Source organism: Pongo abelii, chromosome 1 (genome assembly GCF_028885655.2).
Source record: "Pongo abelii isolate AG06213 chromosome 1, NHGRI_mPonAbe1-v2.0_pri, whole genome shotgun sequence".
NCBI classification, from domain to species: Eukaryota; Metazoa; Chordata; class Mammalia; order Primates; family Hominidae; genus Pongo; species Pongo abelii.
The window spans coordinates 205420646-205448083 of NC_071985.2; the positions used below are offsets into that span (position 1 = coordinate 205420646).

At 43.7% G+C, this 27438-nt stretch overlaps 2 protein-coding genes and 1 long non-coding RNA gene across 3 annotated transcripts in view; 2 read left to right on the plus strand and 1 right to left on the minus strand.

Moving 5' to 3' along the window:
* Nucleotides 1-683: 683 nt before the first annotated feature.
* On the minus strand, nucleotides 684-2616 carry ATP5IF1 (ATP synthase inhibitory factor subunit 1). The gene is made up of 3 exons (NM_001131154.2): nucleotides 2517-2616; nucleotides 2335-2426; nucleotides 684-951 (listed from the first exon to the last, which is right to left on the minus strand). Exons 1-3 carry the CDS (start codon nucleotides 2601-2603, stop codon nucleotides 810-812), a joined length of 321 nt encoding a protein of 106 aa, NP_001124626.1. The 5' UTR covers nucleotides 2604-2616; the 3' UTR covers nucleotides 684-809.
* LOC129051779 (uncharacterized) lies at nucleotides 2319-5536 on the plus strand. The gene is made up of 2 exons (XR_008516254.2): nucleotides 2319-2454; nucleotides 4278-5536. It is a non-coding gene; the product is annotated as an uncharacterized LOC129051779 (long non-coding RNA).
* A 188-nt stretch (nucleotides 5537-5724) lies between these two features.
* The window catches only part of DNAJC8 (DnaJ heat shock protein family (Hsp40) member C8), a 32290-nt gene continuing 10576 nt past the window's right edge, over nucleotides 5725-27438 (plus strand). The window contains exons 1-3 of the mRNA XM_024250691.3: nucleotides 5725-5860; nucleotides 9729-9830; nucleotides 23772-23828. Of these exons, the coding sequence (XP_024106459.1) occupies nucleotides 5783-5860; nucleotides 9729-9830; nucleotides 23772-23828 (237 nt within the window). The 5' untranslated portion in view covers nucleotides 5725-5782. The remainder of the gene's footprint in view (nucleotides 5861-9728; nucleotides 9831-23771; nucleotides 23829-27438) is intronic.

Sequence of the window (27438 nt, forward strand, 5' to 3'; positions counted from 1 at the left end):
GTATAAATCACATGATTTCTAATTCCAGTTCTCTCAATCTACAAAATTAGAACAAGGATGACTAGCTCATATTAAGTGTCCTCTAAACCATTTTAAAAATGCAAAATGCTGTTTTAACTGATGGTACTTTCAATTGTATCTTTTTTTTTTTTTTTTTGAGACGGAGTCTCATTCTGTCACCCAGACTGGAGTGCAGTGGCAGTCTCGGCTCACTGCAACCTACACCTCCCAGGTTCAAGTGATTTTCCTGCCTCAGCCTCCTGAGTAGCTGGGACTACAGGGGCGTGCCACCACACCTGGCTAATTTTTGTATTTTTAGTAGAGATGGGGTTTTACTATGTTGGCCAGGTTGGTCTTGAACTCCTGACCTCAGGTAATCCACCCACCTTGGCCTTCCAAAGTGCTGGGATTACAGGCATGAGCCACCGCGCCTGGCCCAATTGTATCTTTTGAAGCAATGACTCCTTCGGATCTCCAGGATCCTCCTCATCTTTATGCTTCAGATTGGGATTTATCCTTCAAGAAGCTTTCTCTGAACACCTCTAATTAGACTGGGAGGGGTACTTTGTCTGTGTACTTATCACACTGTGCGTTGTCTGTGGGTTCCTGGATGGGGGGATGCCTCTAATCCATTTCAGCAGTCCATTAGTGTCTATCTCTTCCAGACAGAAGAAGGCATCAAACACGTTCACTGATGACAATTTATTATAATCTGTTAGTAGCACACAGACAAATATTAATTAAACCAGAACCATGTCTACACAGAAGTGGGCAATGACATGTGCCATTCTATGGGGAACTGTGTGCACTTAATCATCATGTTTTAGCATTTTGATCTTCTGCTTATGCCGCTCAATTTCTTTCTGCAGACGCTCAATCTCCTTCTTATGATGAACGATTTCTTCTTCATGGTGTTTTTTCAAAGCTGCCAGTTGTTCTCTACTCTGTGCTCTACAAGGACACGGTGGCTCAGGGTTTAATTTCAATCCTTCACCCCAAAGAGATCTCTAAGCATAACCTGTAATGTCTAAGCAAGGAATAGGAGTCCCAATTCCATGGGAGTCTGGCTGGTCATCCTCTTCTACTCCTCAACTAGTGAAAGAATACCCCATCTTAAATTGAGATGTAGCCATCTTAAGAAGACCAAAGAGCTTATTGCTTTCAGATTCCTCTTTAAAATAGAAAACTCCAGAGAGATGTGACACAAGTCCCTAATACCTCATGAGGGGAACAACCCAGGGAACTTGACTCCCCTTTAGGGAAAAAAAAAGGAACAAAATGAGGAAGACAGACAAAGGGGTGTAGCTAAAAGGCAAATATCCATTTCCTATTCTAATCTGTCTAGAGCTTTCTTTGCCTATAGAAATGAATGGCCCACTGTAAGGCCAATAAAGGGTCTCTTGCATGCGCAGTACTTAGCAGTTCAATTTAGGTTCCAAGAAGGGACTGGATTACAATGTTGGTTTGGTCACATTTAGGCCTCAGTTTTCCTTAACTACAAAATGTAAGGGCTCAATTAGATAGTCTCTAACGGCTGTACCTTGGCTCTCTATACGGTATGGCAGGTGTCATGGTGATAATTCTCAACAGAAGGCAGAAGTGAAAGGCCAAAGGACAAGCAAAAGCAAGATTAATTCCTCACTGCTCTCCAGAGTGGACAGAAGTCAGTTAAAGATAACTCAGGGCTGGCAAAGGGAGGCCCAGCCCACTCCATACTCCTAAGCAGGAGAGGGAAATCTACAGGTCTAGGCTGGGCTGGGTACGGCAAAAGCCTTTAGGAGATGGTGTCCAACCATAACTAGCTCCCATGACCAGCTCCCACCATCCTCACTCTTGCGGAGTCGGGGGTCTAGAAACACCTGAGAAGCCTGAATGCATGCAGGCTTGCAAAGCTAAGGCGTGCTGGGGAGGAAGGAGAGCGTAGAGGGGGTGACAGGTGGGTGAGGGCCGAGGGAGTCAGGCTGGGAGGCAAACGTTGGACGGTCGGATCTAGACACTGTGCGAAGAATCTGGGGGTGTTTCGCACGACCTGAGGAGAACTCCACGCGGGAGATGGTAATGATAAAGGAGGAGCTGAGCCGTGGGTTGTTGTGGAGACCCGCCGGTGGAAATGGTTTGGGGGCCTGAAACTGTTGTACAGGGAACTGGGAGTGCCCTATACGTGGCAACGGTCGGGACATCAAGGGTTAGGGTATACTGCATTGGGGCCCGTGAGTTCTGTTGGGGGATGGGGCGCCCAAGGCACCAGGTAGGAACGGGTGGGGCGATTGGCAGTTTAAGGATTGGAAGGCCCTGGGAGATCTAAGGCTGGACTTGGGACCCGGTGAGCCTCACCGGAAATATCGTTCCTCTTCAGCCTGCTCTCTCTTTCCGAAGGCCCCACCGGCTTCCCGGATGGAGCCCGCGCCCCGGTCGACATTCTCGGACTGCAGAGAGACAGGGACACTGGTAAAGGTACGGAAGCAAAGATGGGATCCGCCCACGGGGCTGGAGCAGCGGACACTGCCGCAGCGTACCTGATCCGAGCCGAAGCCTCGGGCTTGCATGGTCCTCACGCCCCACACGCCAAGCCACGTCCGCGCCGCCAACGCCGTCACTGCCATTGCTGCTGGAGCTGCACCTCTGGCGTCTCTGCCTCAGCAAGCAGTCTCTCGTTACGCGCTAATGGCAGGGACGGCCAAGCACCCAATCTGGTCGACGGAGGGGCGGCTGAACACAGGAGTAGCGAATCACGGGAGAGCGGAGGCGGGCTTCCCGGAGCTCACAGCGAATCCCGAGCAAGAGACGGGTTTATTCTTAGCCAAACACTAGCAAGGGCTTAGGGCCAAAGGACTGGAAAGAGGAATGATGGAGGAGTTTGGAGAGCTGAGTGAGGAGAGTGCCAGAAGCCGAAATTTCGGCTCTTGGAACCATCAGAATGAGGCGTGGCGTCCACCTCCAGCCCAGGATTTCAATTCTAAAGTCGTTATTATTCAGAGCCCAAAGGAAGTTTTCCCTTCCCTGGCCTGCTAGCATCAATAAAATGGGGGAATTCGGGGTTTGGGAGCTGTGTCCAGGATGCTGATGTCCAGGATACCGACGTCCAATGTGCTCCGGCTTAGATATACATAAATCGCGTTCATTTGTTATGAGACGTGTCAGTGTTCTGGCTGGGCGCGGTGGCTCACGCCTGTAATCCCAACACTTTGGGAGGCCGAAGTGGGTGGATCACCTGAGGCCGGAGTTCGAGACCAGCCTGGCCAACATGGGGAAACCCCGTCTCTACTAAAAATACAAAAATCAGCCGGGTGTGGAGGCACGCGCCTGTAATCGCAGCTACTCAGGAGGCTGAGACAGGAGAATCGGCTTGAACCCGGGAGGTGGAGGTTGCAGTGAGCCGAGATTGCGCAACTGCACTCCAGCATGGTGACAAAGTGAGACTCCTCAAAAGAAAAAAAAAAAAAAAAGAAAACCCAAATTATAACTTGACCACCTCAGGCACAGTTTCCTAGAACCTCTAGAGGCTGTGTTTCCCCAAGCTATGGTCACTCATATTGGCTCAGAATAAACCTTTTAAAAATATTTTAGTTTGTTTTTTTCGTTAGCAACATATTGTTGAATGGGCTTAATAACTGCACTTTTGGCAATGTGGCACAATGCAGTAGAAAAGAGCAGGCCAGGCGCGGCGGCTCACACCTGTAATCCCAGCACTTTGGGAGGCCAAGGCGGGCAGATCACCTGAGGTTGGGAATTCGAGACCAGCCTGACCAACATGGAGAAACCCCATCTCTACTAAAAAAAAATATGAAAAATTAGCCGGGCATGGTGGCGCATATCTGTAATCCCAGATACTCAGGAGGCTGAGGCAGGAGAATCGCTTGAACCTGGGAGGCAGGGGGTGCAGTGAGTTGAGATCACGCCATTGCACTCCAGCCTGGTCAACAAGAGAGAAACTGTTTCAAAAATAAATAAATAAATAAAAATAAAAAATAAATTAGCTAGGCGTGGTGGCACATGCCTGTAATCCCAGCTACTTGGGAGGCTGAGGCAGGAGAATGCTTGAACCTGGGAGGCTGAGGTTGCAGTGAGCCGAGATCACGCCATTGCACTCCAGCCTGAGTAACAAGAGTGAAACTCTTGTCTCAAAAAAAAGGATAAGTAGGAGTCTAGGGAAAGTTTAACCTTGACCTCCCTTCATCCATCTAATGAATGTGAACAAGACAATAGTAGTCTTTACTCTCATGAAGTTTATAGCTCTTCTCTAACTCATTTTCTCTTCTCTGTTTCTTCTTTTTTAGATGAGAGAATTGGGCCAGATTATCTACCTGATTGATGATTATAAAAATGCCTTCTTTGGGGCTGGGTGTGGTGTCTCACACCTGTAATCCCAGCACTTTGGGAGGCCCAGGCGGGTGGATCATGAGATCAGGAGTTCGAGACCAGCCTGATTTAACCCCGTCTCTATTAAAAATACAAAAATCAGCCGGGCGTGGTGACATGTGCCTGTAATCTCAGCTACTCAGGAGGTTGAGGCAGGAGAATCGCTTGAACCTGGGAGGCGGCGGTTGCAGTGAGCCAAGATCATGCCACTGCACTCCAGCCTGAGCAACAGAGCAAGCCTCTATCTCAAAAACAAAACAAAACAAAAAAACTTCTTTGTTTTATATGAAATAGTAAAACTGGCTTTATTGATCATATTTTAGTTGAGAAAATAGCAGCCCTTCCTGGTATTTTGTTTAATTCCATTTATGTGAAATACGTATTCACATATTGTTTAACTCCATTTATGTGAAATATCCAGAATAGGTAAATCCATATAGATAGAACACAGATTGCTTGTTTTCAGGAACTGGGGAGGGGGCGAATAAGGAGTAACTGCTTAATAGGTACTAGGTCTCCTTTGCCAGGCGCGATGGCTCACGCCTGTAATCCCAGCACTTTGGGAGGCCAAGGCGAGCAGATTACGACGTCAGGAGATCGTAGACCACCCTGGCCAACATGAGGAAAATCCGTCTTTACTAAAAATATAAAAATTAGCAGGGCATGGTGGTGTTTGTCTGTAATCTCAGCTACTCGGGAGGCTAAGGCAGGAGAATTTCTGGAACCGGGGAGGCGCCACTGCACTCCAGCCTGGGTGACAGAGTGAGACTCCGTCTAAAAAAAAAAAAAGTAGATACTAAGTCTCCTTTTGAGGTGATGAAACTATTTTGGAACCAGATAGACATGGTGGTTGCAGAACATTGTGAATGTTCTAAAGACCGCTGAGCCGGTCCGGCGCGGTGGCTTATCCCTGTAATTCCTGTACTTCGGGAGGCCTTGGCAACATGGCAAGACCCCGTCTCTACAAAAGTACATAAAATTAGCCGGGCATGGTGGCGCGCGCCTGTAATCCCAGCTACTCGGGAGGCTGAAGTGAGAGGATCGCTTGAGCTTAGGAGGTTGAGGCTGCAGTGAGCTGTGATTGCACCACTCGACTCTAGCCTGGACGACAGAGATCCTGTCTCAAAAATAAATAAATAAATAAATAAACCCACTGAATTATTCACTTTTTCTTTTATTCTTCTTATTATTTTTTACCTAACAACAATAACTTAAGCACATTATTTACTTTAAAGTGGTTAATGACATGTTATGTGTAATTCGTTCTAATTTTAAAAAGCCCACCTACGTTTAAAGTGCCTGGCTGGGCTGCGAGCCCTTTAAGAACCTCTCAGACGGGAGGCGGGGATAGAGGGGCGGACCTGTAAGAATCACGTGAGGCGACGCCTGCGCAGAAGGGTCACGTGGTGGCTGGGCCGGGGAAATGGCGGCCTCAGGAGAGAGCGGGACTTCGGGCGGTGGAGGCAGCACCGAGGAAGCATTTATGACCTTCTACAGTGAGGTGAACACAGAGTGAGGAGTAGTGGCACCGGGGCGACCTCTACCGGATCTGCTTTCCCAGTGGACAAAGGCAGCGGCCGTCTGGCCTGGACCGTTGGGCAATTCCTTCAGTCCAGTCTTCGGGGTGGCGGGGGTCTGGGGGTGTGTGAGCGTCTCCCACTGATAGCTGCTGGGAGATCCCCCGGGGCAACGAAAGAGGGGATGGTGTTCGACCTATCGAGGGAGGTGGCGAGTGTGTCCAACATAGTGCGGGCGCGCGGGCAGAGTGCCCCAAGTCCGCGGAGTCGGGGGCTGGGCCCTTCCTGGGAGTGACTTAGCCTTCTTGGCCCCCGAGACGTTTCTTAGTCCTTTGTAATGAGTTGTTTTAGTGGTTGTTTCTGCCATTCACGAACGCCAGGCACTGTGTATCATGCCAGTTAGGCGTTATATTACCCCCATTTTACAGATGACGAACCTGAGGTTTAGGGAGGTGAAATAGTTTGGGGCCTTACAGTAGGTTACAGCTTGCTTGGTGGTATGTTAGGACAGCAGTGGGCTTGTTCTGAGCCTCCTTTACTATCTCATCTCCAGCGCTTAGTATGTAGTGGATGCTCAGTAAATATTTGTTGAGTGAATGAATGAATAAATGAAATAAAAGCATGCCGTTTGGAGTCAGAATCTCAGATTAAATTCTTGCAAAGGGCTGGGCACAGTGGCCCACATCTGTAATCCCAGCACTTTGGGAGGCCCAGGAGGGAGGAACCCAGAAGCTCGAGGCTGCAGTGAGCTATGATCGGACCACTGCACTCCATTTTTGGCGACAGAGTGAGACCCTGTCTCTTTAAAAAGAAGGAAAAAAAGGATGGAAAAAAAAATTCTTGGCTGGGCGCTGTGGCTCACGCCTGTAATCCTAGCACTTTGGGAGGCCGAGACGGGCGGATCACGAGATCAGGAGATCGAGACCACTGTGAAACCCCGTCTTTACTAGAAATACAAAACATTAGCTGGGCCTGGTGGTGGGCGCCTGTAGTCCCAGCCACTCGGGAGGCTGAGGCAGGAGAATGGCGTGAACCCGGGAGGCGGAGCTTACAGTCAGCAGAGATCGCGCCACTGCACTCCAGCCTGGGCGACAGAGCGAGAGACTCTGTCTAAAAAGAAAAAAATTCTTGGAAGACAGTTAACCTGACTGAAGTGGGATTGAATTCTTTTTTTTTTTTTTTTTTTCTGAGGCGGAGTTTTTGCTCTTGTTGCCCAGGCCTGGAGTGCAGTGGCACGATCTTGGCCCACTGCAACCTCTGCCTCCCTGGTTCAAGTGATTCTCTCGCCTCAGCCTCCCGAGTAGCTGGGATTACAGGCGCCTGCCACCACGCCCGGCTAATTTTTGTATTTTTGGTAGAGACGGGGGTTTCACCATGTTGGCCAGACTGGTCTCGATCTCCTGACTTAAGGTTCGCCCGCCTCGGCCTCCCAAAGTGCTGGGATTACAGGCGTGAGCCACCACGCCTGGCCGAGATTGAATTTGTTCAAGATATTAATTTTGCAGATCTTCATATTCCACATCTGTAAAAACAAGAGAGTTAATTTAATTTTATTTATTTATTTTGAGACAGAGCCTCACTCTTGCCCAAGCTGGAGTGCACAACCTCTGCCTCCTGGGCTCAAGTGATTCTCCCACATCAGTAGCTGGGACTACAAGCTTGGGCTACCATGCCTGGCTGATGTTTGTATTTTTTTGTAGTGACAGGGTCTTGTTGTGTTGCCCAGGCTGGTTTTAAACTCCTGGGTTCAAGCAATCCTCCCGCCTTGGCCTCCCAAAGTGTTGGGATTACAGGCATGAGCCACTGTGCTTGGCAAGAGAGTTAATTTTAAAATAAACATTTTCATGAGGACTAAAGTTACTGTATAAGAAAGCGTTTCATAAAAAAAATAAAGCAGAAGCATCTTTCTCAGGGTTAAACAAGGCAGAAGATGGGACCTCTGTAGGTTGGCATGGGTTTGAGGAATGGAGTTGCCCCCCAGCAGGCTGTGAGCTATTCAGGGTTAAGGACCATATCACATCCATCTTTTATTTCTTGTAATTGTAACAGTACTTGTTACATAGTAGTTTCTTCAAAGTATTAAATTTAGGTCTAGACACCTGGCAGGCACTGCCTGTAGTCTCAGCTGCCCGGAAAGCTGAGGCGAGAGAATTGGAGGATGACTTGAGCCCAGGAGGTGGAGGTTGCAGTGAGCCATGATCTGTCTTCTGTCACTGCAGTACACCCTGGGTGACAGAGCAAGATCCCTTCTCAAAAAACAAAAACAAACAAAAAACCAAATAGTAAACTTTGTTTGTTTGAATTGGATGAGAAAAAATATCTAAGGAAGGATGCTTCAGTCGTTTTTTTAAAAAATAGAGACAAGGTCTTGCCATGTTGCTCAGGTTGGTCTTGAATTCCTGCACCCAAGTGATCCTCCTGCCTCAGACTCCCAAAGGCCTCATTCATTTAACAGATGTTTATTGAACATTTGAAATGTACTAGTTTGCTATTTAGGTGTTGGAGATATGGTAGTGAACAAGAGAGGAAAAAAATCCTGTTTTCATAGAGTGAAGAGGGAAGATGTCTAGAAGGAATGACTTTTTATGTTAATGAAATTCTTGTTTTGGCCATAGGAATAAAGATGGCATATAGCATACCAGAGATTCATTCCAACTAGCATTCCAACTCTGACAGTGACACCAAGAATGTTTTCCTGGGCCTGCCTGGTGCTTGTTCTCCCTGGCATTGTCTTCAGGTCAGGGATTTTTCTTTTTACTTTCTTTCTTTCTTGTTTTTAAATTAAAAATAGAGATGGGGTTTCGCCATGTTGCCCAGGCTTGTCTCAAACTCCTGAGCTCAAGCAATCCACCCATCTCAGCCTCCCAAAATGTTGGGATTACAGGTGACAGCTACTGCGCCTGGCCAAGTCAGGGATTTTTTTCTAACACTATTATAATTAGGTGGTGGAGTTGTTTGTTCCTTCCCATCAACAGTTTTAAATGCTGCTCATAGTTTATGTCTTACTGTGATTGTATTTTTCCTTTTTTTGCTCTTTAAACTTTTTTCTTTATTTTTTTTCCTCACAGAGAAATCTCTTATTTTTTTTTTTTCTTTTTTGAGATGGAGTCTCGCTGTGTCGCCCAGGCTGGAGTCCAGTGGCGCGATCTCGGCTCACTGCAACCTCTGTCCCTGGGGTTCAAGCCATTCTCCTGCCTCAGCCTCCCGAGTAGCTGGGACTACAGGCCGTGCCACCATGCCCAGCTAATTTTTTGTATTTTTAGTAGAGACGGGGTTTCACCATGTTGGCCAGGATAGACTCCATCTCCTGACCTCATGATCTGCCCACCCCTCGGCCTCCCAAAGTGCTGGGATTACAGGCGTGAGCCACTGCGCCCAGCCTATTTTTTTTTCTTAAAATTAAAAGCTGTAAATGAAGTATAACCACACACAAGCACATCTTCCATCATTAAAGTGGAAGTTCTTTAAAGGCTATGACTTATTTATTTTTGAATCCTCTTGATGCCTGCTGTGGGGTCAAACTGTTGGGGTTAAAATTCTGGCTTACAAGTTGGGTAATTGGGAACAAGTCAGTTACCTTCTCTAAGCCTCAGTATTCTTATCTGTGAATTGGGTATAATAGCAGTATCTACCACATAGGGTTGTTGAGATTAATAAATACATGTAAGGTTTTTATATTAAAATTCAACAAATGGTAGTTTTAATTTCTCAAAGCGTTTAGCAAAATTTCTTGCACATGGTAAACACATGAATAAATGTTTGTTGAACATATCAGTGAATGTTTTGTTAAGATAAACACTTCAGTTTGTTATTGAATTCTATTAATGAAATTTTTAATCCTCATAATTTTAGGTGAAACAAATAGAGAAGAGAGACTCGGTTCTAACTTCGAAAAATCAGATTGAAAGACTGACTCGTCCTGGTTCCTCTTACTTCAATTTGAACCCATTTGAGGTGAGCTGATTGGTGTTGCTAGGGCCTCTGTAATGGGGGAGATTTGCATAGCTGCAGGCATACCTACATCAGAATACATACCTAATTTATATCATAGTTAGGATTGAGAAAAACGGTGGAGTAAAGTGATGGAATCTGTATAGTACTAAATTGAGTATTCCTTATCCAAAATGCTTGGGACCAGAAGTTTTTTGGATTTTGGATTTTTTTGGGATTTTGGAATATATGCATACATTCTGCTTACTTACTGGTTGAAGCATCCCAAATTAGAAAATTCAGAATGTTAATGAGCATTTTCTTTGAGCATCAGTTGACTCTCAGAAAGTTTCAGATTTTGGAGCATTTTGGATTTTGCATTTTTGGATTAGGGATAGATAACCTGTATGTAGATTGTCTTTAAACTTGGGTGATTGTACTGAGCAGAACTGGAGAGGCAGCATGTTAAGGAAAGTGAGATGGTCACGTATCTTTCATCATCTTTTAGCAACCCAAATATATAAGGATTTAATTTCAAATGTGAAGGGGTGGCTAGCTCTAATAAATTTAGGATTCTTTTTTTTTTTTTTTTTTTTTTTGAGACGGAGTCTTGCTCTGTCCCCCAGGCTGGAGTGCAGTGGCGCGATCTTGACTCAATGCAACCTCCTCCTCCCAGGTTCAAGCAATTCTCCTGCTTCAGCCTCCTGAGTAGGTAGGATTACAGGTGCCCACCACTGTGCCTGGCTAATATTTGTATTTTTAGTAGAGATGGGGTTTCACCATGTTGGCCAGACTGGTCTCGAACTCCTGACCTTGCGATCCACCCGCCTCAGCCTCCCAAAGTGCTGGGATTACAGGCATGAGCCACTGCGCCCAGCCTAGGATTCTTGATTTAAACTACTTGTTAAAACTTTTCTGTTTCACTATAATAAATGCCAAAAACCCAACAACAACAAAACAAAGATCACAAGATTTTAGATAAGTGAATATACTTTTTGATTTTCTTAATTTTATAGCTTTAAACTTTTCCTGGTTATAAAAGTAAATCATATTTGTTGCAAATGTACAGAAAGCAAGAATAATCATATATAATCCCACCTAAGAGAAATAGCCACTCCTGTTTACACTCAAACTGTTTTGCTTAAAAACAGGGAGCATCATACACTTAATCCTTCTTCTTCTTCTTTCTTCTCTGTTTTAAAGAGATGGGGCCTCATTATGTTGCCCAGGCTGGCCTAGAACTCGTGGGCTTAAGTGATCTCCTTGACCTGCTCAGCCTCTGGAGTACATGGGATTACAGGCATATGGCACCACACCTGGCTCAGCTCAATACAATTTTATTTTATTTTATTTTTTTGAGACAGGGTCTCACTGTCACCCAGGCTAGAGTGCAGTGGTGCAATCATGACTTACTGCACCCTTGAACTCCTGGGCTCAAACGATTTGCCCACCTTGGGCTCCCAAAGTGCTGGGATTACAGCCATTTGCCACCATGTCCAGCCTCAATGCTGTTTTAAATGCTTTTTTTTTTTTTTTTTTTTTTGAGATGAAGTCTCACTCTGTCACCCAGGCTGGAGTGTCATGGTGCGATCTTGGCTCACTGCAACTCCGCCTCCCAGATTCAAGTGATTCTCCTGCCTCAGCCTCCTGAATAGCTGAGATTACAGGTGCTTGCCACTATGCTTGGCTAATTTTTGTATTTTTAGTAGAGACGGGGTTTTGCCATATTGTTCAGGTTGGTCTTGACCTCCTGAGCTCAGGCGATCCACCTGTCGTGGCCTCCCAAAGTGCTAGGATTATAGGTGTGAGCCACCGCGCCTGGCCAAAAAAAAAAAAAAAAAAAAAAGAGAAATTCTTTTTTTTTTTTTTGCAATTCTTGACAAGATGTTAACATCTTTAATCATAAATGAACTCTTCAGAAGTCAGTACAAAGAGACTAACATTACACGGGAAGTGAAAATAAAAGGAACAGAGGAAAATGGAATAGTACAAATGAGTTATAAGGCTATATGAAGATGATATATAGTTAATACTAATAGTTGAGAAAGCAATTTTATTATAAATTACATTGTCGTTGCTTACAAATATTGATATCTGATGTTTGTACAGCTTTAGAAAATGAAGAATTCTCAAATACTGAGGAAACTTAATCTAGTCATGAGGAGTTTACTCAAAAATGTAGATTTTTGCATAAATTTGGCCCCAGCAGTTCCAAACCACAGCAATCACTCCAACAAAGTAGTTGGGTATACACACATATACATACATGTTTACTACATAGTAGATGTGTAAGTAATATATCACCCCCCCAAGAAACTTCTTATGAACTGGTTATAAAATAATAGACTTGGGGGGGTAAAAAAAATTCCATATAATTTATTTAATCATTTCTTCATTGTGGAATAGTTTAGCTAGTTTATTTCTTTCTAAAATTTTTTTTTTTGAGATGGAGTCTCTGTCGCCCAGGCTGGAGTGCAGTGGCGCAATCTCGGCTCACTGCAACCTCCACCTCCCGGGTTCAAGCGATTCTCCTGCCTCAGCCTCCCGAGTAGCTGGGACTACAGGCATGTGCCACCACACCTGCCTAATTTTTGTATTTTTAGTAGAGATGGGGTTTCACCATATTGACCAGGCTTTTCTCAAACTCCTGACCCTGTGATCTGCCTGCCTCGGCCTCTCAAAGTGCCGTGATTACAGGCGTGAGCCACCACGCCCAGCTCTTTAAAAAGTTTTTTTAACAGGCGGCCCTCTGAACCAGAATAGGTTCAGAGAGACTCCCTAAACTACTTTCTAATTGTTCACATTTACTAATAATTTTGAAGTGAATATTTTTGTATCTGTTAAATAATAGAAACAACACTTATTGGGCACTTAGAAAAAACTCCCCTCACTTTTTTTTATTGTGGAAAAATATACATAACATAAAATTTGCCATTTTGGCCAGGTGTGGTGGCTCATGCCTGTAATCTCAGCACTTTGGGAGGCCAAGGTGGGAGGATCACTTTAGGCCAGGAGTTTGAGACCAGCCTGGCCAACATGGCGAAACCCCATCTCTGCAAAAATAATACAAACATTGCTGGGCATGGTGGTGCATGCCTGTAATCTCAGCTACTTGGGAGGCTAAGGCCCAAGAATCACTTAAACCCAGGAGGTGGAGGTTGCAGTGAGCCGAGATTGTGCTACTGTACTCCAACCTGGGCGACAGAACGAGACTGTCTCAAAAAAAAAAAAAATTACCATTTAAATTTTTTTTTAGTTTTACAATTCAGTGGCATTAAGTACATTCACAGTGTTATGTAACCATCACCACTGTTCATATTCAGAAATTTTTCGTCACCCCAACCAGAAACTCTGTATCCACTAAACAGTAACTCCTCATTTTCTCCCTGACCCCTGGTAACCTCTACTCTACTTTGTCTATGAATTTGCTTCTTCTAGGAAACCCATGTAAGTGGAATCATACCGTATTTGTTACTTTGTGTCTGGCTTATTTCACTTAGCATGATATTTTCAAAGTTCTTCTGTTTTCTGTTTTTTGGAGAGTAATTTTTCAAGAATTTTTTCATTTTGAAACAATCTCAGATTAACAAAGATTTCAAATACAATATGAAGACTTTTCCTTGAACTCTTTAAGAATAAATTGTTAGTATGATGGTCCATCACCCTGATACACTTTAATGTGATTTTTCTACAAATATCTTCTTACTGAACCACAATATAAACTATCAAAATCAGGAAATGAACACTGATGCATTGTTACTATGTAAATCATCAGACCCCATTCAAATTTTACTAATTGTCCCAAAAAAGTCTTTCTCAGGGTCTCTCTGGATACATTGTTACTATATAATCATCAGACCCCATTCAGATTTTACTAATTGTCCCAAAAAGGTGTTTTTCAGGGCCTCTCTGTCACTCAGCTCACTGTATAGCTCACTGCAACCTCGAACTCCTGGGCTCTGGGCTCAATTGATCCTCCCACCTCAGATTTTCAAAATATTGGGAATAAAGGTGTGAGCCACTGTGTTTGGCTCTTTGGTTTGTTTGTTTGTTTTGTGACAGAGTCTCACTCCACCACCCAGATTGGAGTGCAGGGGCACAATCTCGGTTCACTGCAACCTCCGCCTCCCGAGTTCAAGTAATTCTCCTGACTCAGCCTCTCTGGTAGCTGGGATTACAGGAGCGTGCTACCATGCCCTGCTAATTTTTTGTATTTTTAGTAGAGGTGGAGTTTCACCAAGCTGGCCAGGCTGGTCTCGAACTCCTGACCTCATGATCCACCCTCCTCAGCCTCCCAAAAAGTGTGGGATTTCAGGTGTGAGCCACCGCACCTGGCGTGTTTGTTTTGTTTTGTAAGATGGGGTCTCCCTGGCCAGGCGCAGTGGCTCACACCTGTAATTCCAACATTTTGGGAGGCTGAGGCGGGCAGATCACTTGAGGTCAGGAGTTCAAGACCAGCTTGGCTAACGTGGTGAAACCCTGTCTTTACTAAAAATAAAAAAATTAACCAGGCGTGATGGCGTGCCCCTGTAATCCCAGCTACTTGGGAGGCTGAGGCAGGAGAATTGCTTGAACCTGGGAGGCAGAGGTTGCAGTGAGCCGAGATCGCACCATTGCACTCCAGCCTGGGCAACAGAGTGAGACTCCATCTCAAAATAAAAAGAAGTGTCATGAAGTTACTATTTCTCCCCTTTGTAATGAATAAGTATTTTATGTGGAGGTGCTTTGAAACTCCTGTCCATATCAAAATTTTAGTTCATTTATTTGCCAGTATGGACTTAGGTTTTTCTGTTTTATTCAGTAAGTTGTAATTTTATGTTTATTTTGATACTCAGATTGTCCCAAGTTTGGCCAGTGGGTTACCTTTCAATCTAGCTCCTTTGTCTTTCATATGTCTTCATCATTCTTTGATTAGTAGGCACTTTTGTGTTTTTCCTGACCCAGCCTGGAATTAACCATTTCACCAAGGAGCCCTGGTTCCTTTTGGCAAACAATGATATATAAAAATCAAAATTTGGATGCTAGGTAGATTTATTGCTGTTGGGATATCACAGCTTACAGACCCTGGAGTCTGTGTGTTTGTATGTGTACATATATGTTTACACCCAACATCCATTTTCAGTCCAACCCCACAGGATTTATTCTAATAGTTAGAAACCTGGTTCCCACTATCTTTTGTTTATTATTATTCTTTTTTTTTTTTTTTTTTTTTGTAAAGACAAGGTCTTACTATGTTGCCCAGGTTGATCACAAACTCTTGGCCTGAAGTGATCCTCCCTTGGCCTCCCAAAGTACTGGGATTGATTATAGCATTACAGCCAGTGCACCTGGCGCTGGCTCTTATAGAATTTAATATTTACATTTACTTAATTCATCTCTCTGTATGCAACTAACTTCCCACTGCCACTCCTTCCCTCTGAATGCTCTCCTCACCCCGCTGTACTCTGATACCAGCACCAGGATATGTCTATGCAAAAACCTTTCTCACCACACCTGGGCTCTGAACTCCCATGTCAGGCCACCCTTCCATTTGGATGTGTTCCTCCACCCTCTCTGGCTTTCTGAGTCTGCTGTCTACCTGCTGGGGGCCCTTTTCACTGATCATGGGCTCCAGCATCCCACACTGATCCTCCCCGCTGAGTAGGCGTCTTCCCTACCCTGCTCTGGCTCTGACATCCTCTGTCAAGCCACCTTCTTCCATGAACACCTTTCTCCTCTTACTCGGGCTCTGGCTCCACATATCATGTCTCTTTTCATATTTTTTGGGCTCTGAACCTTGTGTTGGGCTGCCTTTTTACACTGGATGCCCTACTACTTGGACACCCTTCTCACCATACCAGGCTTCCATACCCCATGCTTGGCTGCCTTTTGTGAGAATGTCCTTGCTTGGGCTCTTGTACCCTGTGCCAGGCTACCTTCCCCTGTGGACACCCTCCGTACCTTGCTTAGTCTCAGACACCGTGTGTTGGACTCTACTTCCACACGGATGCTTTCCTCATCCCTCTTGGGCCCTGACATCCTGCACTGGCTGCCCTCCCATGCTGACATTTTCCCTCTGCTTAGGTTCTGATGTTCCTGTGCCGGCCTCCCTGTCTATGGGGATGCCTTTCTGAACTTCTTTGTACACCATGTTAGGCTGTCCTCTGTGGATGCCCTTCTCACCCCATTTGGGCTCCAGCACCCTGTGACTAGCCACTACTCTCTGTGTGGTCACTGCCTTCCTTGTTCCAGGTGGGCTCTCATGCTGTGCTCTGGGCCATGTGACTCCCACCCAGAGTAGACGTCTGTTTTGCCTGACTCCACTTAATGGATTTGGATTTATTGCTTAGGAAGGGAAGGGGGAGATAAAAAGCTTGAAGATTACTTTTTTTTTTTCAATTTTTAAAATTGTAAAATACACATAACATAAAATTTACCATCTTAACCAGTTCATTTTTTTTTTTTTTTTTTTTTTTGAGATGGAGTCTTGCTTTGTCACCCAGGCTGGAGTGTAGTGGCGTGATCTCGGCTTATTGCAACCTCCGCCACCTGGATTCAAGCAATTCTTCTGTCTCAGCCTCCTGAGTAGCTGGGACTACAGGTGCACGCCACCGCGTCCGGCTAAGTTTTGTATTTTTAGTAGAGACGGGGTTTCACCATGTTGGTCAGGCTGGTCTCGAACGCCTGACCTCAGGTGATCCACCCATCTCAGCCTCCCAAAGTGCTGGGATTACAGGTGTGAGCCACTGTGCCTGGCCAGTTCATTGGTTTTAAATACACTTATAGTGTTGTCCAACCATTACTATTATCCATCCTCATAACTCTTTTTATCTTGTAAAACTGAAACTGTATACCCATTAAACAATAATTCCGCATTCCTCCCTCCCCAGCCCCTGGTAACCACCATTCTACTTTTTGTCTCTATGACTTTGACCAAGCACCTCATATAAAAGGAATCATAGTGTTTGCCTTCTCGTGACTGGCTTATTTCATCTAGTACAATGTCTTGGGTTCTTCAATGTTGTAGCATATTGTAGAATTTCCTTCTTTTTAAGGCTGAATGGTAATCTGTTGTATGGATATACCACATTTTGCTTATTCATTCATCCGTTGATGGACACGGGTTGTTCTACATCTTAGCTATTGAGAAAAGTGTGTCTGTAAACATGGATGTACAAATATTGAAGAGTACTTTTGATATGATTTTGGGGAGGGCCTAGGGGAAGATGATTTGCTGGAGAGATGATAAAGAATTTATGGTATGTTCTTTCTATCTAGCCATACTTTAAAATCGAGCATAATACCATGAAAGGGAACATATGACCATATAATTTATTTTTTGTTAAGGTAATTAGTGTTTCCTGTGGGGACCTGATGGATGAGAAGGGGCAGATTGTTGGGAATCAGTGTGAAGGCTAGGATTTTAGTGCCCTATTAGTTAATGTAGTTCTGAAAGTGGAACTCATTGCCCTGTAGCCTTTGTTCTCACTATAGGAAGTATGTTTAGACGTGTGACGATATAGTGAGTTTGCATGCTCTGAAAGCTGCAAGATTGTGTTTGAGTGGGCAGGACTCCATGACTGTTCTTTCTTTCTTTCTTTTTTTTTTTTTTTTCCCTTTTTGAGACAGAGTTTCCTTCTTGTTGCCCAGGCTGGAGTGCAGGGGCACGATCTCGGCTTACTGCAACCTCCACCTCCCAGGTTCAAGCAATTCTCCTGCCTCAGCCTCCCGAGTAGCTGGGACTACAGGCGCCTGCTGCCACACCCGGCTAATTTTTTGTATTTTTCATAGAGACGAGGTTTCACCATGTTAGCCAGGATGGTCTCGATCTCCTGACCTCGTGATCCGCCCGCCTCGGCCTCCCAAAGTGCTGGGGTTACAGGCGTGAGCCACCGTGCCCAGCCTGGATTCCTTTTTCAAGCAGAAGATCCTAAAGGAGATGGCTGTTATATTTTGAATTCAGGAACTTATCTGAATGCAACAGTTAAGCATTTTTGTTTCTGTGTGATGATTAATTAGCTCCTTGAGGTTCAAAACTGTGGGTCTCTCCCTCCATATCCTAAAAGCCTGAGACACAACAGGAGTTCAGAAAAACCTTCCAAGAATCTGAACAGACCTGTGTGCTTGGAGCCATGTTGGTAATAAGGCATTTATCATTTTTGTCAGAATTGCTTGTTACTTGTCTCTCCCTTATCTACTGTGAGAACAGTAATTCTTAAATTATGTGAGGACAGTAGAGCTGTGGTTAGAATGTGTCCCCCAAATTCATGTGTTAGACATTTAATCCCAGTGCAACAGCTTTGCGGGGTAGGGCCTAATAAGAGGTGATTAGGTCTCTGCCCTCACAAATGGATTAATGTCCTCATCTTGGGAGTGGATTAGTTATCTCAAGAATGGACTTGTTATATATGTGAGTTTAGCCCCCTCTTGCCCTTACCTGATGACGGCCACTCAACCTTGAACTTCCCAGCCTACAGAAGTATAAGAAATACATTTCTTTATAAACTGCCCAGTCTATGGTATTCTGTTCTGGCAACACAAAACAGACTAAGAAAAGTAATGAGCACAGTATCTAGCTATCTTAGAAAATTTTTGTGCTCTAAAAGTTGGTACTGTGTATAAAGCTGGCTTCAAAGAGGACCGGCCGCAGGTAAAAGTCCATTGTCTTCACCATGCCACATGTGGCACCTCCAGCTCTTAAAGACAAAAGAGGAGTTCGATTGGCTTTGAAGGCACTCAGTGAATATTCGTTCTGATATAACTCTTGGAAAAATAACTTTTGGAGTGTGTGTTTGTATGTGTATGTAGGTATATATACTCGCCTCCTTTTTGCCCAATCGTGGTGAAAGTAAGCTCCAGATGTTGTTAACACTTAATGCTTAAATACTTTAGCATGCATCTCCTCGAAACAAGAACAATTCCGTGTAACTGCAACACCACTATCACCCATTGGAAAATAACACTAAGAAAGAATAGAAAGGCCGGGCACAGTGGCTCACGCCTGTAATCCTAGCACTTTGGGAGGCTGAGGTGAGCGGATTGCCTGAGTTCAGGAGTTTGAGACCAGCCTGGCCAACATGGTGAAACCCCATCTCTACTAAAATACAAAAAATTAGCTGGGCGTAGTGGCACGCACCTGAAGTCCCAGCTATTCAGGAGGCTGAGGCAGGCGAATTGCTTGAACCCAGGAGGCGGAGGTTGAAGTGAGCCGAGATTGCTCCACTGCACTTAACAGAACAAGACTCTGTCTCAAGAAAGAAAGAAAAAAAGAATAGAAATCATCCGAACTTCACAAAAAAAGCCTCTAATAAAATTAGAGGTTAAGAAACTTTAGCCATAGGAAAACCACGTCAAGTTACTTTATCCAGCATACAGTCCACATGCAAATGGACCCAGCTGTCCCCAAAATCTCCTTTATAGCTATTTTAGTTTTATTTATTTATTTATTTATTGAGATGGAGTCTTGCTCTGTTGCCCAGGCTGGAGTGCAGTGGCACGATCTCGGCTCACTGCAAGCACCGCCTCCCGGGTTCATGCCATTCTCCTGCCTCAGCCTCCTGAGTAGCTGGGACTACAGGTGCCCGCCACCACACCTGGCTAATTGTTTTGTATTTTTAGTAGAAACGACATTTCCCTGTGTTAGCCAGGATTGTCTCGATCTCCTGACCTAGTGATCTGCCTGCCTCCGCCTCCCAAAGTGCTGGGATTACAGGCGTGAGCCACTGCACCTGGCCAATTTTAGGGTTTTTTTTTTTTTAACTCAAGAACCACTATAACCATTTTACTGTCTGTATATATCCCATAACATCATGTTGTAATCCCCAAATACACACAGCAGAATTTATTTTTAAAAAAGAAATCAATCAGGGTTTATAAATTACATTTGACATGATTAGTTGTAAGCTATAACCTTATCAGAGGGTTTTTTTGTGAGGGTGGGACAATTTCTGTTCTTTCTCATTTATTTGGGCGCCTTCTGGGATTTGTTGGACTTTGGTTTGCCCCTAGAGATTCCTTTTCCTCAGAACTAGTGGTTTTCCTATGAATATTTTTGTATGAACAGTTACAGCCCCTCGGCTGTAAATCTTATGTGACTTCGCTCTTCCTATTGAGTGACTTTCCCAATTCCTTTCTCCTTGGGAAGTTATGAGAGTGGGGCGCACTGACATGAAAATTCAGTGGCTCATTTTCATGCGCCACCACGCCCGGCTAATATTGTATTTTTAGTAGAGACGGGGTTTCTCCATGTTGGCCAGGCTTGTCTCAAACTCCTAGCCTCAAGTGATCTCCCTGCCTTGGCCTCCCAAAGTATTGGGATTACAGGCGTGAGCCACTGCGCCCGGCCAGGGAGACTCCATCTCTAAAAACATTTTAAAAAGTCACCAGGCATGGTTGTGTGCTCCACGCACTTACAGTCCTAGTTGCTCAAGAGGCTGAGACCAGAGGACCACTTGAGCCCCAGAGCTCGAGGCTGCAGTGGCCTATGATTATGCCACTACACTCCAGCCTGGGCAACAAAGTGAGACATTGTCTCAAAAAAAAAAATTATTTGTTTAAAGAAGTGTTGCTTAAGGCTGGGTGCGGTGGCTCACGCCTGTAATCCCAGCACTTTGGGAGGCCGAGGTGGGCAGATCACCTGAAGTCGGGAGTTCGAGACCAGCCTAACCAACATGGAGAAACCCCATCTCTACTAAAAATACAAAATGAGCCGGGCGTGGTGGCGCATGCCTGTAATCCCAGCTACTCAGGAGGCTGAGGCAGGAGAATCGCTTGAACCCCGGAGGCAGAGGTTGCAGTGAGCCAAGATCACACCATTGCCCTCTAGCCTGGGCAACAAGAGCAAAACTCCATCTCAAAAAAAAAAAAGAATAGAAATCATCCAACCTTCACAAAAAAAGCCTCTAAGAAAATTAGAGCGTAGGAAACTTTAGCCATAGGAAAACAACATGAAGTAACTTTATCCAGCATACAGTCCACATGCAAATGGGCCCAGCTGTCCCCAAAATCCCCTTTATAGCTATTTTAGTTTTTTTTAACTAAAGAACCACTATACTATAACCATTTTACTGTCTGTATATATCCCATAACATCATGTTGTAGTCCCCAAATACACACAGCAAAATTTATTTTTAAAAAAGAAATCAATCAGGTTTTATAAATTACATTTGACATGATTAGTTGTAAGCTATAACCTTATCAGAGGGTTTTTTTGTGAGGGTGGGACAATTTCTGTTCTTTCTCATTTATTTGGGCACCTTCTGGGATTTGTTGGACTTTGGTTTGCCCCTAGAGATTCCTTTTCCTCAGAACTAGTGGTTTTCCTATGAATATTTTTGTATGAACAGTTACAGCCCCTCGGCTGTAAATCTTATGTGACTTCGCTCTTCCTATTGAGTGACTTTCCCAATTCCTTTCTCCTTGGGAAGTTATGAGAGTGGGGAGCACTGACATGAAAATTCAGTGGCTCATTTTCATGTGCCACCACGCCCGGCTAATATTGTATTTTTAGTAGAGACGGGGTTTCTCCATGTTGGCCAGGCTTGTCTCAAACTCCTAGCCTCAAGTGATCTCCCTGCCTTGGCCTCCCAAAGTATTGGGATTACAGGCGTGAGCCACTGCGCCCGGCCAGGGAGACTCCATCTCTAAAAACATTTTAAAAAGTCACCAGGCATGGTTGTGTGCTCCACGCACTTACAGTCCTAGTTGCTCAAGAGGCTGAGACCAGAGGACCACTTGAGCCCCAGAGCTCGAGGCTGCAGTGGCCTATGATTATGCCACTACACTCCAGCCTGGGCAACAAAGTGAGACACTGTCTCAAAAAAAAAAATTATTTGTTTAAAGAAGTGTTGCTTAAGGCTGGGTGCGGTGGCTCACACCTGTAATCCCAGCACTTTGGGAGGCTGAGGCGGGCGGATCACCTGAAGTTGAGAGTTCAAGACCAGCCTGACCAACATGGAGAAACCCCATCTCTACTGAAAATACAAAATGAGCCGGGCGTGGTAGCGCATGCCTGTAATCCTAGCTACTCGAGAGTCTGAGGCAGGAGAATCGCTTGAACCTGGGAGGCGGAGGTGGCAGTGAGCCGAGATCACACCATTGCACTCCACCCTGGGCAACAAGAGCGAAACTCCATCTCAAAAAAAAAAAGAAAAAAGAATAGAAATCGCCCCACCTTCACAAAAAAAAGCCTCTAATAAAATTAGAGCTTAGGAAACTTTAGCCGTAGGAAAACATGAAGTAACTATCCAGCATGCAGTCCACATGCAAATGGGCCCAGCTGTCCCCAAAATCCCCTTTATAGCTATTTTAGTTTTTTTTTAACTAAAGAACCACTATACTATAACCATTTTACTGTCTGTATATATCCCATAACATCATGTTGTAATCCCCAAATACACACAGCAAAATTTATTTTTTAAAAAATCAATCAGGGTTTATGAATTACATTTGGCGTGATTAGTTGTAAGCTATAATCTTATCAGAGGCTTTTTTTGTGAGGGTGGGACAATTTCTGTTCTTTCGCATTTATTTGGGCGTCCTCTGGGATTTGTTGGACTTTGGTTTGCCCCTAGAGATTCCTTTTCCTCAGAACTAGTGGTTTTCCTATGAATATTTTTGTATGAACAGTTACAGTCCCTCGTCTGTAAATCTTTCGTGACTTCCCTCTTCCTATTGAGTGACTTTCCCAATTCCTTTCTCCCTTGGGAAGTTATGAGAGTGGGGCGCACTGACTTGAAAATTCTCATTTTCATGTGCCACCACGCCTGGCTAATATTGTATTTTTAATAGAGACGGGGTTTCTCCATGTTGGCCAGGCTTGTCTCAAACTCCTAGCCTCAAGTGATCTCCCTGCCTTGGCCTCCCAAAGTATTGGGATTACAGGCGTGAGCCACTGCGCCCAGCCAGGGAGACCCCATCTCTAAAAACATTTTAAAAAGTCACCAGGCATGGTTGTGTGCTCCACGCACTTACAGTCCTAGTTGCTCAAGAGGCTGAGACCAGAGGACCACTTGAGCCCCAGAGCTCGAGGCTGCAGTGGCCTATGATTATGCCACTACACTCCAGCCTGGGCAACAAAGTGAGACACTGTCTCAAAAAAAAAAAATTATTTGTTTAAAGAAGTGTTGCTTAAGGCTGGGTGCGGTGTCTCACTCCTGTAATCCCGGCACTTTGGGAGGCTGAGGCGGGCGGATCACCTGAAGTCGGGAGTTCGAGACCAGCCTGACCAACATGGAGAAACCCTGTCTCTACTAAAATTACAAAATTAACCAGGTGTGGTGGCACGTGCCTGTAATCCCAGCTACTCAGGAGGCTGAGGCAGGAAAACCGCTTGAACCGCAGAGGTGGAGGTTGCAGTGAGCTGAGATCTCGCCATTGCACTCCAGCCTGGGCAATAGGAGCGAGACTCCGTCTCAAAAAAAAAAAAAAAATAGAGTTGTTCCTCCTATTGGCCCTACCCCTGCTCTATGGGGTTGGAATCAGACTTTCGTAGAGTGGGCCAGCCATTGCTCACAGGTTTCCACAGGTGATTCTAATATTCACTCTGATTGAGAACCACTGGGCCTTGTAAATTATAAAGTGTTCATTGGGCTATTTTTTTCTTTTTTGAGTTACTATGGTTTCTCGACATTTGCAAAAATAAAGGGAGGGGGAGTTAAACTCTTTTAATGAATGAAGGAGAAATGCAAAATTTTCTCATGTAAAAAGTAAAAATGTCTCTGGGTGTAAAATAAATTATTATTTTTATGGTGAAGAGAAAATAAGCATTATGTTAATTGAGTACCATAAGACAATATAATTGTTATTCTGTTGATTTGATCATTCATATTTCTTTAGCAATTTCTAGAACTGTGTGCCAGCCTGTGTTCTAGAACATGAGGTACTATTCTAGATGCTGATTATAATATATATAATTACTGAGCAACTCTTAAATATACATGTAATTTATTTTCACCTTTTTTATGGTTTTGATTTTGATATTTCCAGGTTCTTCAGATAGATCCTGAAGTTACAGATGAAGAAATAAAAAAGAGGTTTCGGCAGGTACAGTGCTATTTCCCTGTTTGAACTTTTTGAAAATGTATGAAGCACATGATTCTTTTACCACTTGCTATTATTGACTTGATATGTTTGGGCCAAAATTTAACTTTTTTTTTAAGGCTGTGAAACCATTTTGTAAAAAAAAGCTCATAATAATATATAAAATCTTAAATAATTTAATAACCATAGCTTACCTATGAATAGAATGAATTTTATATCCAAATAGAATCTCTGCAGCTCCTTAATTAAGAGGGATAAGTATAAAGTAGAATAATAGAGCTTGCATGGAGTTGTAACTACCAAACCCCCTGTCTTCTGGGAGGGAACATATCAAATGATTCATAGCACATTTTTATCTTTAAGACTCCATTTGTCCGTAATTTTATCTTTTATTTTTATTCTTATTTTTTGAGACAGAGTCTTGCTCTGTCGCCCACGCTGGAGTGTAGTGGCGTGATCTCAGGTCACTGCAACCTTCACCTCCTGGGTTCAAGCAATTCTCCTGCCTCAGCCTCCCAAGTAGCTGGGATTACAAGTGCATGCCACCACACCTGGCTAATTTTTGTATTTTTGGTAGAGACAGGGTTTCCCTATATTGGCCAGGCTGGTCATGAACTCCTGACCTCAAGTGATCTACCTGCCTCAGCCTCCCCAAAATGCTGGGATTACAGGTATGAGCCACTGCACCCAGCCGTAATTTTATCTTTTGCCAACCTAAATGAATACCCAAGAGATAACTGGTATAAAGAGTGCTTTTTGAAAGTTCTCCAGGAAAGGAGATCTATAGCTTCTGAATCTTGCCCATTCTTATGTTTAATAACTGGAACTACAAAGTTTTAAAATAAACTTAAAAAAAAATCCTTCCAGTTTTGACAGCTGAGTAACCCTCCCTCCAGCCTTTTTTTCTTAAAATTATTATTATTATTTTTTTTTGAGACAAGGTCTCACTCTGTCACCTAGGCTGGAGTACAGTGGTGTGATCTTGGCTCACTGCAACCTCTGCCTCCTGAGTTTAAGCAATCCTCCCTCCTCAACCTCCCCAGTAGCTGGTACTACAGGTGTGCATCATCAGGCTCAGATAATTTTTGTATTTTTTGTAGAGACAGAGTTTCGCCCTGTTGCCCAGGCTGGTCTCAATTCTGGGCTCAAGCGATCTGCTGGCCTCGGCCTCTCAAAGTGCCGTGATTACAGGCACTAGCCACTGTGCCTGGCTGCCTTTTTTTCTGAGTTGAATAATCATAGTCCCTATAATTTGCCTTTGCAAATTGGATTTTCTGTATATTCCATGTCTTTTAAAAAAACTTTCCTTGACTTCTTTATAGTCTTATGTACTTCATATTTTAATAGGGTCTGACCAGAGCTGAATGTAATTTTCAGCTTCTGCATGAGATACTCGTTAATATCCAGTGGTGTGCTTGTTTCTTCAGTACAAATGAGTTTCCCCATATTGCTGACTCATAGTCATTTTCTGATCTACAGTTAAGCCAAGATGTTTTTTATCTTGATCTACGTAATCATATCCCATTATATAACTTTATAGCTTTTTTCCTTCCTAAGCTCTACTCTATACTTATATTTAGCTTTTTTCCTTTTTCTAAAATTTCAAATTTTCTAATATGCATTACTAATCATTCCCATATTAATAAGCATTTAAGTTCATAGTCAAAACAACTTTTTGTGTAGCTACATAAATAATAAGAGTTAAGAATTCTTAATAAATCATTAATATGGACTGATAGTTAAGAGTGTGCATATTGGAGCTATACAACTAGTTTAAATCTTGACTATACCACTTAACAAGCAGTGTAAACTTGAGCAAGTTACATTTAACCTTTCTGTGTCTGTTACCCCGTTTGTAAAATGTAATAATGGTGTCTATCCCATGAGTTTGTTGTAAGAATTTAAATGATGTATTACACAGAAGGCATTTAGAGTAAGTCTTGGCACATAATGTATCCTCACTATATGCTAACTATTGTCAGTGTGTGTTAGTCTGCTAATTTCTTTACTTGCATTGTTTGTTTCATTCTTATATCAGCCCAATTAGATATAGGTACATAGTATTATCTCATTTACAGAGCAGGAAGCTTAGGTAGAGATAGGTTAAGTGATTTGCTCGAGGTCTCATAGCTAGTAGGTGATTGAAGTTGGAATTAGAACCCAGCATAATGGTTCCAGTAATGCTGAACGCAGCGTTAGATTCCCATTTGTTCTCATTCCCCGACATAGTTCCCTGGGTTCCAACTAGTTGGTTTCTGTCAATGACAGTATGTCATGGTTTTTAACTGTGAGTATCTGAATTACCTATGAAAGTTCTTTTTTTTCTAGCTGATTTATTATAAAAATTTTATATAGAAAAAAGAATGGACAAGCACAGTGGCTCATGCCTGTAATCCTAGCATTTTGGGACATTGAGGCGGGCAATTGCTTGAGCTCAGGAGTTCGTGACCAGCCTGGGCAACATGGTGAAACCCCGTCTCTACAAAAAACGAGAAACAACAACAACAACAAAAGCCAAAAATTAGCCGTGCCTGTAGTCCCAGCTACTCAGAAGGCTGAGGTGGGAGGATCACTTGAGTCCAGGAGATTGAGGCTGCAGTGAGCTGGGATAGCACCACTGCACTCCAGCCTGGATGATAGAGCAACACTGTGTCTCAAAAAAAAAAAAAGAATAGAACAATGAATATTCATGTATCCACCATCTATATTGAACAGTTAATTTCATTTATATATATGAATTTCATATATATATATATATTTATTTATTTATTTATTTATTGAGATGGAGTCCGGCTCTGTCACCCAGGTTGCAGTACAGTGTTGTGATCTCGGCTCACTGAAGCCTCCACCTCCCAAGTTCAAGTGATTCTCTTGCCTCAGCCTCCCGAATAGCTGGTATTATAGATGTGTGCCACTGTGCCTGCCAAATTTTTGTATTTTTAGTAGAGACGGGGTTTCACCGTGTAGGCCGGGCTAGTCTCGAACTCCTGACCTCAAGTGATCTGCCAGCTTCAGCCTTCCAAAGTGCTGGGATTACGGGCGGGAGCCACTGCTCCTGGCAGACATTGACTATATATTTAACTATATATTTTTGGCTGAATCATTGTAAATTGCAATAAACCATGATGCTTTACCCCTAAATACTTCAGCTTGTACCCTTCCCAAATAAAGGACATTTTCTTGCATAATCACTTATCCCACCTAACAAAATAAGGGCTAATTCCCTACGATCATCTGAAACCCAGTCTAGTAGAGGTTCACAAAGTGCAGATGCCAAAGACTGAAGACTCAGAAGGTCTGAGGATGGAAATTAGAGTGCTGTCTTTTTCAGAAGCTTCACAGGGTTGGAGCACAGGCAGAATGAGAAACTGCTTTAGATTAGAAGTTCTTTTAGGAGAGAGATGATGTCTCATACCTGCTTTAGCCATCTTAGTGCTCAGTACAGGTTGAGTATCCCTTATCTGAAATGCTTGAGACTAGAAGTATTTCAGATTTCAGATTTTTTTCAGATTTTGGAATATTTACAGAATGCATAATGGTCGAGCATCCCTAATCCGAAAATTCAAAATGTTCCAATGAGCATTTCCTTTGAGCATCATGCCAGCACTCAGAA